General features: G+C 42.7%; 1 protein-coding gene across 11 annotated transcripts in view; it reads right to left on the bottom strand.

The window, feature by feature from the left end:
* The window catches only part of camk2d2 (calcium/calmodulin-dependent protein kinase (CaM kinase) II delta 2), a 45,384-nt gene extending 34,471 nt beyond the window's left edge, over positions 1-10,913 (bottom strand). For 3 of the 11 annotated variants that reach the window (XM_020641896.3, XM_020641899.3, XM_020641900.3), the window contains exons 1-2: positions 10,433-10,908; positions 6,224-6,318 (exon numbers count right to left, since the gene is read on the bottom strand). In XM_020641896.3, coding sequence (XP_020497552.1) covers positions 6,224-6,318; positions 10,433-10,494 — 157 coding nt within the window. In that variant the 5' untranslated portion in view covers positions 10,495-10,908. Of the gene's footprint in view, positions 1-6,223; positions 6,319-10,432 lie in introns of all 11 variants that reach the window. The other 8 variants (XM_020641891.3, XM_020641894.3, XM_065958964.1 and 5 more) reach the window with 7 other exon arrangements.
* Between the last annotated feature and the right edge of the window lie 2,559 nt (positions 10,914-13,472).

Genomic DNA, 13,472 nt, shown 5'->3' with positions numbered 1-13,472 from the left:
TCTGCTTTGATAATGGGCATTTTAGAATGGCTGTGAATGAGAATTTCCAGGACATTTGGTGTCAGCATCAAGTGGACACTTGAGGAACAGCAGGTTTTTGCACTTCCACATTCGCTTCATCTTTCAACATCTGAGGGTGACGCTTGATACTGACATAAGAAGCTACAGACTCAATTGCAGGAATAAATCGTTACTGCGCTCTGGCGTCTTATGTTATGATTTCAGAGGCTACATTAGAAGCTACACTATGATCCTGTAGGATAGCAACTAGCAAAGGTTTTTAAATGCACACAGCATGGGTTAATGTAACTACCAATGTAACTACAGACACACGCTCTGTATAGATTTAGAAAGAACACCATTGTTGCTGCTAGAAGAACATTTTCAGAGTCAAATTCTTGCTGCGTTTACCTGAAATAACTTCCAACAGTTCAACAGAGAACAGTACTGAACTTTTCCACCATTTTTTTTTTTGTCTTTTACAAAAAAGGTGGAGAAAGAAACGGCATTAAAAGCGAGATGTTCTGCAGCTAGTTCGCATCCCACGCCTACACATGCCAAAAAATATCTTCACCTTTTGCTTTAGGTTTTGGTCTAAAACTGGAACATGGCTTCAAAAAGTGAGTACTGGAAAGCAGAACTTTTGAATTTCTATCGATCTTTTAGAAATTGAAAATGATCTCTGCAACTTAATGGCAGCTGTGCTATACCCGTTTTTATATCTATCTTCCTCTTGTGGCGATCATATTCCACATGATATGGTTACTGGAAAAAATGTGAACATGCACATCTTCAATAAGTCAATTTTTTTCCTGCATTTGTCCTGCAGCCATGAATCAGCAAAAATGCTAAAGACTAAATATTTCCTCCATGTAGCCCCACACATTAAAAGTGCTTCCCCTCAAAACTCCTGAAAATGTCTGGAAATTTTCAGGGTGAGCTGCATGTGTGAACACAAAAAGACACATTTTTTTCACTCCGACTTTACCCTGAAATTTTCCCCCCAGTAAAATTCCCGCGGCATATTCAAGACAATTTTCTAGAATCTTCAGGCGTGCGTAAGTGAAAGTGGCTTAAATCTGTGTTTCAACTGTAGGAGTTATGACCTGCCAGTGAATGAATGTGTGAGTGAAGACGGGGAAGAGAGAGTTATTCGGGGAGGGGAGGTGAGGGTGAGTCAGACAGACAGACACAAACAACACAGAGGTTGAAAAGGACAGAGACAGAAAACATTAAAAGAGGGACGATGAAAAAGAGAGACAGAAGATGATTCTGTGATTGACCCTGCACGCTTTCTACAGAATCTACCGCCCCTCTTAGTCATGAGGGGCTAAACTGTAAATCTCCTTTATTTTGAAATCCTGACATTTTAAAAGAGAAAAACTATAAATTTTGATTCCAGCTTAAATTGGTTACAAAGTCTGAGGGGAAAGCCTGATCATGTGACTGCAAACTGTCCTCTTAGCAGCCAGAGCTGTTCCCAGAAATGTACACAGCTGCTAATAATCAGCTGCAAATGTCATTATCATTTTTCTTCAGAATATTTAAGCCAGGGGATCCACCTAGATTCTGAGAAAGGGTGAGGGCCTGGGATATTACATGTGGTGATTTTTCTACTGAATTCTATTTAATTGGAGCAGCTTGGTGTGCAGACCCAGCATTTTTCTATTTTCCTCCTAGATTCTGTCTTTGTGTTGTTCAGGTTGGAAAAAGCTGATTTCTACATTAAACTGAGACATTTTTCAGCTTATGTGGATCTTTTTTACGTCTTTCCCATTTGCTGATATTGTCCACTACATGTGTGGGACAGGTAGTGTTTCCAGACAAAAAATCTCGCTTATTTTTATTCAGTCAAATGTATCACTGAACATAAGTATTCACTGTGGAAAATGGAAAATGTGAGATTGAGGAGCTAGTCTTCAGGGTGCAGTGAATTGTCTTGTCCAGAGGCCCGGTGGCCTAGCGGTAAGGTCGTGCCCCATGTGCAGAGGCCATAGTCCTCCAGGCTGGCAGCCCGAGTTAAATCCAACCCGTGGCTCCTTCCTGCATGTCATTCAGCACGCTCTGTCCCCGATGTCCTACTCTCTCTCTCCACTGTCCTCTCAAATAGAGGCACCAAAGCCCATAAATAAATCTCTAAATAAATATCTTGTTGGAGATTCACCCTGATGGAAGCAGTTCCTAGAAAACAAATTTACAATACAGAAGTAACTTATCGGATTACCAATGGTCTAGTTTGCTTTTGTATCTAAAAATCTAGTCCTTGGAAACAGTCTCTATTGTCTGTGCTAATTCAGCTCTATACTGTATTTGGCCATGTTTGCTGTGTTTCCTGTGTAGAGTGATTTTCTGGGTATTTGTAAAATTCTATATGTTGTCAAATTGGTGAAGTTGTTCTCTTAAAGCTCCTGTGAGGACATTGTGGTTTGTGTTGAATTATGGAGCTCCCTGTGGACATCTCATATCTCGTCTCTTGCTGATCTCGTCCTGTACACGGGTAAGTATTGTACAACAAAAAAATGGTATCCTGCTTTCCTTTCAAATTCAAACTTACAGCTCGTTGTGAATCTTTGGAGCAGGGCTGTAAATCACCAGTTTCAACACGATGCGATATTTCATCAATTCATTTCCTCCTTACTTAAGAGTTGGAAAAAAAACTACACAAAGGCGGTTTTCTGCAATGTACTTTGTCCGACAGCTACCACACAGCAGTGAATTCAGTGATTAAAATAGCTATTAAGAAACACACAATCGTTAGTGTGATGGTCTTGTTTGCTTTTAAAGCTCAATTAAAGGCATTCATATGTGTTTCAGTCTGTTTCATTGCCAGCTAAAACATCTCACAGGTGATAGCGTTTTGTCTGTACCTTTTTTTTTTACCTTAAATTGTCGTGCATTGAAACACATTTTAAATCTGTTCATCCTTCATTTTTTTTTACACTTTCATATTTGAATTACAATCACATTTTATGCACAGAGAGAGGTGCACACAAACACCCGTGATGTGACAGATTTTGGGCTCTCCTGTATTCTGTTTAGCTAAACATCTGAGCTTTAACTGAAACCAAAAGCCGGCCTCGAATCTCAAATGCAAGAGATGGAATTTCAGTGCTCAACACTTGGTATGTATGTGCATATATTTGTGTGTGTGTCTAACTGTGTGTGTTTGTGTGTGATAGAGACACCTAGAGTGAGAGAATGACCAACATCTATTTTTAGCCCTGTACCCAGTGAGTCATGTGATTCCCCCCTTCTTCCCACTGATCCCTCCTTCCTCTCCTTCCTCTCCTTTTCCCTTCTACTCCTCTGTCTCTCCCTCTCTCACACAGTCACATCCCCTCTCTCTCTCCCGCTTTGTTCAAAGATTGGCAAAATACAAACGAAGTCAAATCGAAGGAACTAGGAATGAAGGTGTTAAGAGAGAGTAGGGAAAGCAGGTGGGAGGACAAATCTTTATCTTGACTAATGAGGGACACGCACACGAGGGAGATGTGAAGAATCTGTTCTATATAAATATATATAAAACGCTGAGGCAGACTGGCGTACTCCTAAGCAACAGCTATCATCTCTGTTACCATGACACCTCCACATTCAAAAAAAAAAAAAAATCGGCAACTGCACCTAACACCAAAGACAGTGTCCACTATGAAGGACAGTCAGTTTCAGACTGTGTGATTGGAGCAACGTCAAACCAGCAAAAATGATCTGGTTCATTTACATTCAAACATAAAGCAAAACAATGAATTTGGAAATGAAGTAGAAAGAAGATGAACGTTTTCAATGTTGCAATGTAACATGTCCATGTAGGCTTATTTTTTTTCCCCCCAGCATTGTGTCACTCCCACTATGCAAAACAATTAAAGAACATTATTGTCAAAGATGCAAAACTGCAGACAAGCAATAAAAAGGTCACATATCAGGCACAAGGAAAGTGCATGCATTCACAAACAAGGACAATAATGTGCACAGACACACAAGAGTAGATGTGGGTTTACACTCACACACAAACACACATAAGCATGATGTACAAATTTGCACACTGCACACACACATACACAGAACATCACAGGCAAATACAAAGTGACAAAAGCCAGCAGACAGAGTCACAGTGACAGGACACTGACGCATGCATGAAGGGAGAGGACAAATATTCAACTGCTGTGAGGGATGCAACATGCACACACAAACACATACAAACGCGCACACACACACACACACACACACTTATATGTTGACTTCTCTTTCTCTCCCTGATTGTGTCTCTTTCTATTGCGGCTTCCTCTCATTCACTGACTCATCTGCCGCTCTTAATGAAATGCTGTATAATCGGGATTGCAGATTGCAGGACTGTGACCGGGTGACTGGTCCTATAGGCCGATCACACATGTGTGCATGAATAACCAGAATCACCAGGCGCACACACACGCACATACATACACACACTCAGTGCTTTGATCTGCCTGCTTTCCAACCACCAATCCTGCCCTAAACCCTTCACAATTATATGTACTCACGCGCATGCACTCGCATAGGCAAACAAGACACGCACAGTGGTGGAGTGGGGTTGGGTTGGCGGGGGCGGGGGGGCGGGGGGGGATGGGGGGGGGGGTCATGATCCTGCCAGAGAGAAGGGAATCAGAGTTGCAATTCTAGGGCTTATCGCAGAAAGACGGTAAGACCATATCTGACACGCCAGCATGTCCAGTATGTAAACCTCTAAACACACAGACACACAGGAAGGAAAAGAAAGGAAAGAGATAAAGAGAGAGAGCGTGTGCACGGGACGAGCCGCATGCACGAGTGGTGAGATAACCTTTTGCAGTATTTTTGGAAAAATCTGTCCCAGCATGCAAATGGTGGTACACTGATCTGTCAGCCGAGGTTCTTTTTATTACTAACACTGAACACTACAAGTGATGAGACGACACCAGTTGAAGAAAAAAAAAATGAATGAGTGACGAAGGAATGAAGGCAGGGAGTTAGGCTGGAAGAAACTGTGCAGGAAAGAGGGGGCGGTGTCGATGTAACTGGTGAGAAATTTGACATAGTTTTGTATTCGAGAGAAAAAAAAGAAAGGTCAGATTAAACAAAAGGAGGGAGGAGGATAAGCAAAATAGGAAAATAGACATGAAAGAGAGGAGTGAACAAGGAGTGGAAGGATGATGCGGAGGAGGGAGGATGGCAGCTGCAGGAAAGGGATGAAGGGTAAAATGCTGCAAAAAGGGGGAGGGGCAAATTAAAAACATGCATTTGCATCATCACGTTGAAACTACAGGCTGTAGATTAAAGGATGCAGAACAGGCAATGCAATTTCCACTATATTATTACAAATCAAATCTGATCTCGATTGCTCCCCTCATGTCCACAGAAGCCACACAGAGTCCTCGTGTGGCAGGACGGCCGCCATTGGCTGTCTTCGAAAGCAAAGCCGTGTCAAAACGCGTCATTGGCCGAAGAGAAGTAGTAACAGTGCAGGCACAACACACCATTGGTTAATATCCACGAATATGCTGTTGGCGGTTCCTGGGTCATGCGTGTGCTTGCACATACACATATGTGTGTTGGAGCTTGAGCTAGTGTATGTGCGTGTGTGATTATGTGTGGGTGTGTGTGTGCGTCGCGAGCCTAAGGCAACCAGGCCAGTGGCTACAATTACAGTGACGGATGTGAAAGAACTGGGTCGGCTTTGCAAGAGATCTGCCCCTGGGACGAAAAGACCAGCCAGAGCCCTGAATCAATACAGAACACACACACACACACACACACACACACACACACACACACTCAAGGTTGTGTGTGACAAGCGTTTAGGTATAAATTAATTGACAGATATTAATAACGCATGAAAGGAGAACATCTACAGTGCAACAAAGCACATAAAGTGCAAGTGCAACCTGTTTGAGATATCTGCTGTTTATATCCATGCACACGCAGAAATCTTAATCAACCAAAATCCAGATGAGTCTCAGCCCCCCCCCCCCCCCCCCCGTGCCTGCTCACTCGCTGACTTTTATGCACACACACACACACACACACACACACACACAAACACTTGTTCTGTCCAAAAGCCCCAGCGCTTGTGTCAAGGGCAGCAATGTTCACAGCTCATCCACATGTAACCCGGTGACACTTGAGGCACGTTTTCTGCTCATGTGCAGTGTGTGTGTTTTCTGAACATGTTCATGTGTGTGTGTGTGTGTGTGTGTGTTTGTGTGTGTCCTACCTCTGGCAGAAAGCTTCTTAGTGTTGATGATTTTGGCAGCATACTCCTGTCCAGAGGAGATCTTCACGCACCTCCTGACCACAGAGAATGCACCCCTGGAATAATCATAAAAACAGAAAGACTTTTAGTGATGAAATTTAATTAAAAAAAAAAAAAAGGCTCCGAGTAAAAGTACAAGATGCAAAACAACTGGTCAATAAAGGCACAGGAAATGCCCCCCTTATAGTGAGAAAAACCTGGCGCCAGTGAGCCTGAGACAGAACGCCACAGGATACTAAAGCTTGAAAAAGATCTGAGGTTTTAATCTCATCAAAACTATGTAAGGACCGAGTGTGACAAGTTCTCAGAATTCTGTTATTAACCACAAATAAGCCTGAGGTGAAGCTGAGCATTAAAACTAGCTTGACTGGAATCGACCATGGCCGTGCAATTGTTTCAACACGGGTAGGGGGGGGATCAGCAAAATACTGTTAAATACAAGGATATGGTAGTATTATTCACAAAAATTGACTTGCTTGCTTTGTCTTCTTTTCAAACTGTAGCATAAACAACAAAACTAAAAACTGGTCATAGCAACATCTGCTCTAGATCATCAAAGAAGAGCACATTGCTGGTGGATAAGAGTACCTTTGGTCTTAGCTAAAAAATGTTAGCAATAAATGATCTCCAGTCACACATAACAAGGCTTCGATTGATAAAATAAATAATGGTTTCTCCCAAAATCCTAAGCAGAGAGGGGATAACAGGAGATGCTGCAAGCTGAGCTGATGCTAATTCTAACGTTAGCTCAGCATGTTTTTAGGTTCTTAGCTTGTTTTTTTGGTGAAGGGTTACTTTAGTGTAGTGGGCAGGCAAATAAAACATGGAAAGCGATTATATCACATTCATATAGGGTTAGAAGTTTGACATATACCTGTTAAATAATACTGATAATATATTATTTAAATTGCACAGATGCTGCATCTGCAAGTGCTCAAGTCAAGATATTTGGAATCTGTATCATGTATGAAAAATAGCATGAGATCATCTGTAAATGACATCCATGGCACAACATCATCTTTGCATCATGAAACAGCCCTCAAACGGCAGTACCTGCATGCACTGCTGAGCTACAACGTTAGTCTGTACATTCACATTTCACCATTTCATTGAAAACAAACAAACACGGTCGCAGTACCTGTGCAGCCGCTCGCACACACTAAAAAAGAAAACGCTCACTCCCCACACCCACAGTACACACTGTTCTTATCACTACACGAGACCGTGAACACCAAGCAACGTGCCTGCCAGCCTTCTATTGTTTAAGGCCATGTGTGTGTTCTGGTGTTTCAGGCACATGTATGAAGATGAGAAAACTAGGTCAGCTATATTTGAGAGGAAAAGAGAAGAGCAGAGTGCTGCATCTCTCATCTCTAAATGCAGCCACAGAGCGGTCGGCCTCAGCTCCTGCTCTGCTCTGCTCTGCAGCCACGCGGGCCGCTTTGCTATTCCAGCTCCATCTCCGTCTGTGCACGCCTTCTCTTTCCAAATCAAATCTGTCCTCATCGTGTCTCGCTCCTGACAACATCAGGAGTCATCACAGACACTTAGTAGCACTCAGATTCAGACAAAGGCAGAAGGACGCTCATTACCTCAAATGAACCCCGTTCTTCCACCTGGCTCTACCTCTAATGGCTGACAACTGAGGCGTGATGCTACTGTGAAATATTTTATTATTTGGTTGAATCGGCGTTGCAGCATGAGGAATAACTGAAGCGTTGTGTCTATGTAATCACTAGCTGCTGCTGAGCATACAGTGATGTCTAAGTGTTATCTAACATCCTCTGGAGTGAGCAGCTTGCAACTAAAGCTTACCTCTAATTTATAGGGGATTTGGGAAATGAAACGATCATAGCATAACATGTTATATAAGAATTTTACTCTACTATGCCCTGTAGTTTTGTCAGCGTGCTGATGTTAAGGGGCAAAAAGGAAAATTATAGAAGCTGCACAGCAAACTAACTTTTTGCTTTGAAATATGGACGTACAAGCGATGTAGCTAAAATAAGCTTTAGGGTTTTTACTTTTACTTTCATGGCAAGGTCTCTGTTTGTACAAGATCTCTGAAAAATATGCAAACTGAACTGTTACAAATCTTGGTTTTGCACACCTTGATCAAAATTGTTCAATATGTCCCTTAAGGCAGTATGGGATGTGCAATAGCTTCATGGTGTTCTTCCCCTTTTCTCTTATTTATGATGTGTTTTTTTTATCTTGTGCAATATACAGTATGTTTTTGTGCTTTACATGTGCTTCTCTGATAACATTTGGAATGTGTTTATTGATTGGGTATTTGTAGAGGCAGCTAAAGGTGTGCAGCACTGGAGTCCATTTCCCCATGGAGACAATGAATGATAAATGTTAAATGGATGGATGTATCATATCCAGATCCAAAAGCAGATGGAGACATGTGACATGACCAGCTTGGACCATCGTGTTTTATGTTTAAAGAGAAACTTCAGAGGTAACTAAAGAACACGAATTACTCATTAAATATTTGTAGACAATTTTCCGTTTTAATATTTCATATATTTTTTGCATTTGTCTCACCATAGTGGTCGTTTCGCATCTCCGAGTACCAATGTCGTCCACAATTCACCATTTTGCAAACCTCCTCGCTATGTTTTCTAATTTTCAATGACTCGTTTCTTTTTATTTCACTGAGAATGACTTGGAAATCTTTTTAATTTTGATATAACAATCTGGTAGCTGAATGATGAAACTACATTTATTCAACAATAATGTGACACTGAAAGAGACAGATCCAGGGTTGAGGTCCCCAATGATGAATTTAGTTTGATGGATCAAACTAAATAAACAAGTTTCAAAGTCTCTCCTTTTCGATTGTTGATGTCAGAAAAGGCAAAAAGCCCAAACGTATAAAGAATTCTAAATATACTTGACTGTCTGATGTAGTTATTGGGATACAATGTGGCATGCACATTATAATCATATTTGATCGGCAATCATCTGGATAAAGCAGCAGAAAAATGTACTTCTTGACAAGTGAAACAATAACACTATCCTGTTATTATGTCACAAACACTGAATCATTTCCTTATTCTCAGTATCCGCTGGTCTGCTGTAAAGCTGTCAGGAGTGAGACGCTGCTGCACACAGTAAAGAGATCAGGTGAGTTAAAAGGTACTAAAAAAGCAATATGGCTGCATTATTAATGGCATATGGTGTAAGAAGAACACGGCCTAGGATCATAACTGAGGCTGTACAGATTTCCTCTTCCTCACTGGAAACTCAGGCCTCTGTGTGGAGGGTGATAGGAGATCAATACCCCAAGTTGAAATTCAAAGTGGGAGACACAGGGTTACATTTGATCTCTCTCTCTCTCTCTCTCTCTCTCTCTCTCTCTGCTTCAGCTAAAAGTCATCCCAGACTGCAGGCGATCTGGGAGCTCGCACAGTGGCCACAGGGTGCTGGGCAGGCGGCAGGTTAGGCAGCCCCACATTAGCACAATGGGTACAAATACGCGTTCATGAGCGCGCGCGTGCACAGGCATGTACCTGGATCACCCCGTCTCTCCCTCTCCCAGGGGTGAGGAATTCCCTAGCTGTGTCCGATAATTGACCGCAGCTCGGTGCTTGGGCTGGGGAATGTGTCATCGCCCGACTACATGGTCTGCTGTCGCATTACCAAGTGTGTATTTCTGTAACGCGGGGGGGGGGGGAGGGAGGGGGAGGATGATAATTCGGGGGGGGGGGAGAGTGAGAGCTAGAGAGGGAGGGGTGGTGGGTTTCCAAATCTCACCATTTCACACACCCCGATTGCCTTTCACCCCGTTTCATTTTACAACATGGGAGCTCTTCGCCCTCCCGTGGCACCGAAAGGTCGAAATGCAACATTGGGCGGCTGCACGGGATGGAGGCAGAATGACGACAAAACGTAAGCAGGGCGTTCAGATGTGGGATTAAAACAAACAGGATGCCACACTGCACAGGCCTGCATGATACATGAAAGCCCCCCCCCCCCTGCATCATAGGCTTCATGGCACACTCACACATACAAAAACACACAAACACACAGAGCCCGGAATCCGCGTCCTTTAAGCCAGGCGGTCCATTACATAACAGGGCTGACATTTCATACAGAGATGATGAGGATGCCGGATGATTTAAAAAAAAAAGAAAAAAAAAAAGAAAAACATGTCCCCCTTACTTTCCCAGCTCCTCGAACAGCTGATATTCGTCGGTAAATCTCGTGCAGATCGTTAACGCCATCCTGAAGGAGGTGCCAAGGGGGTGTGCGGAGACGCAGATGAAGGGTGCACTCACAAACAGTATCCACCGCACAGAGTCGTCAACGCCGCCCGGTTTTGTCCTGGACCTGCAAACCAAACGGGAGGATTCATGCACAGCTGAAGCGCATCGGCGGGGATGATATCTGCGGCAAAAATGCAAACTGCCTTGCGAGAGCGCTTCAGTCTGGACAGAGGGGGGGGGGGGAGCTTCCGGTGTTGCCGTTTGCTGTCTCTCTGTTTTTTGTTTTTTTCTCACACGAAGCGGCTTGTCACAGCTCGTGGACGCATCATTTTGTGTGCATTCCGGTTGCTGTGGTGCTTGTCCGTCCGGTCCTGTGAGTGTCGTCTCTACTGCGCGCAACAGACGCCGCACTACCGCACCTACCCCTGGCTGTGCGCTAAGCCCCGCCCCTTTGGCCGCATTCTCACACGCGCCAGCTACAAACACATGTTGTTGATATCCACAAGTTTATTTGTCAAATAATTTAATAATAATAATGTTGATGTACCCTTAGCTGAAAGCTTGTGGAAAATAAAAGAACCAAACTGTTTACCTAATGAAATGTAAACCTGGCACATAGAGGCGGAAAAACATCATTCATTTAATTATTGCTCATTGAAGACTGAAGCACATCACAGTGACACAAAATGCTTCCTCAAAATGTAGTTATTGTTAGTATGAAGATAATGCATTGATAGTTGTAAGAAACAATAAGCTGGCTGATGACACCGCATTACCATGGGCGTTATAGTGGGGGGGGGGAGTGGAACCGACAGCCCGGGGACCCAATGAAGATAGGGGCCCTTATTTTGGGATTCAAATAAATAAACCTTTTTTTTATTTTATTGTTTCTCTCTAAGCCATTATTGACAGTAAAATTGATTGATGGAATAAATGACTGGTTCTTAACTCTTACTGTAATAAAGATCACTACCGCACCTCCTTTAGTCCACTTTCTGGTTTTTCACTCTCTCCTCTCCCCCTTGATTGGTTGTTGTTTTTACTCGGTCACTAGTTAATTACATTGAATTCACCTGCCTACTCCTTATTTAAGACTGCACTCCCTTGCACTCATGTTTTCATCCTCACATGGGGCGACAGTTCAGCAATGGTAAGGTGGCGTTTACGCCTATTTTAGTTACTACCTAGTGCATTTTAATGTATCTTTAGTACTTTATCTATCTTTATTTCCTTCAGAAAGTAATCTAATTTGACTTGTTTATTGTCAGCATGGATGTTCAATCCCATGTGGGTCTTCTGTTATCCTCATGATTTACCTAATTTGATGAAATAAACCTGTTACCTAAACTCAAGTCTTGTTGAATTCCTGCATCCTGACCCAATATCTCAACTTTGAACCCTTCTTAACACTTACAATCAATCGTGAAAACCTTATGGATGCTAGAAAATCATTCAACTGCTAACAACATGCACGTTTTACAGATTTGAAGTCATTGTTATTGTTTACTTTATACAATGCAAATAGTTTTTGAATCACAGCTATCTAATCAAGGAAGTAATCAACCATTGTTTGTATAGCGCCAATTCATAACAAGAGCAGGCCGTGCATGGATGAGGGAGGCGGTGGTTGTGGGGACGCCACAATCCAAAGGTGGTGGCTGGGCGTCAGGGAGTAGTAGTCACGACACCAGAATTAAAAATTTCAATATAATACTTGTAAAAATCTAATTATATCAAGACATATTTTAAAAAACACAACTAAAATCTTATAAAGTATAAAGTCCTAGACACTTGGGCAATTCATTTCTTGTTTTCAATTATCAGAGATTGCAAGTAAACTCCTGCACACTGTCTGCATATACATTGGCAACATGTTAGGTATGGAAATGTTGCCAAATATTTTTTGCAATTTCAACAGTATGCAGGAGTTTGTTTACAACTTTTGATGGCCTCTTTTTTTGTCTTATACAAACCTTTGTTAGAAATCAGAGATTTCTTTTTTTTTTAACGCTTTAGTATGAATCAGAAAAATAAATGATTGCATCCTTTTTAAATAAATTGTATCAGAAAAATTCTGATCAGCTTTTAATTGGTTATTTTATATTTGTGTGGTAATGGGAATATCAAAGTGTTGGCTGAGGCTTCAGAGGGGCCCAATTTGGTATATTTAAATGGGGCCCAGAAACTCTGGCAAATACCCCTGATAACTTATTACCATCAATGAGGAGGCTTATTACAGAGCTGAGAGAGAGCTGGGTCTTTAGCTTTCTCTTTAGGCCCTGACACACCAAGGAGACCGTCGTCGCCCTCGTTTATGCGGTGTGTCCGGCTACCCGTCGGCCCCCATATGCCTTTTTTTGGCCGATTCCACATGTTGAATCATCGTTGGCGGTCGGTCAGAGGAATCTCTCTGATTGGCTGTTCAGAAGTTTCATTTATCCCCAACTCTTGGCACAGGTTTCAGGAAAGCTCCTTAAGCATGCAGCTGTAGTATCCATGCTTTAACCCATTAGTGCAGTTTCTCCTTATTTGTCTCCTCCACCTCTTCTTTTTCCACTAAAAGACCAAGGGCTGACAACGCCAGCGCCATTTTCAACTTTTCATCAAACCTTGCATCTCGATTAGTAGGCTACCTATAACACGAGTGGCGGGCGACAGGGATGTGAAAATAGTCTTCTCGTAACATAACAATGGACTACCGTCGCCTGCTGGCAAGGAGAGTTATTTCCGCTCACGCACGCGCAGAATGTACGTGGTGGTTGGTCGTCGGCTGTAGTCTTTGCTGTGTGTTCAAGTGCAACTTTCTGGCCAAGACAAAGCCGACATGAGGCGAGTCGCCACTGGCTCTTTGCCATCTGCTTGGTGTGTCAGGGCCTTTAAAGGTGCAAAGGGACTCTGCCGATCAAATGGAGTTTGGTAGTTTGTTCCACCACCGGGAGGCGACAGAGGAGAAGAGTCTAACTAGAGACATGACCCTGTTGTGAAGGTTGGGTCAG

Source organism: Labrus bergylta, chromosome 1, assembly GCF_963930695.1.
Source record: "Labrus bergylta chromosome 1, fLabBer1.1, whole genome shotgun sequence".
NCBI classification, from domain to species: domain Eukaryota; kingdom Metazoa; phylum Chordata; class Actinopteri; order Labriformes; family Labridae; genus Labrus; species Labrus bergylta.
The sequence above is the reverse complement of the archived record's forward strand: the minus strand, read 5'-3'. Positions and strand labels throughout refer to the sequence as shown.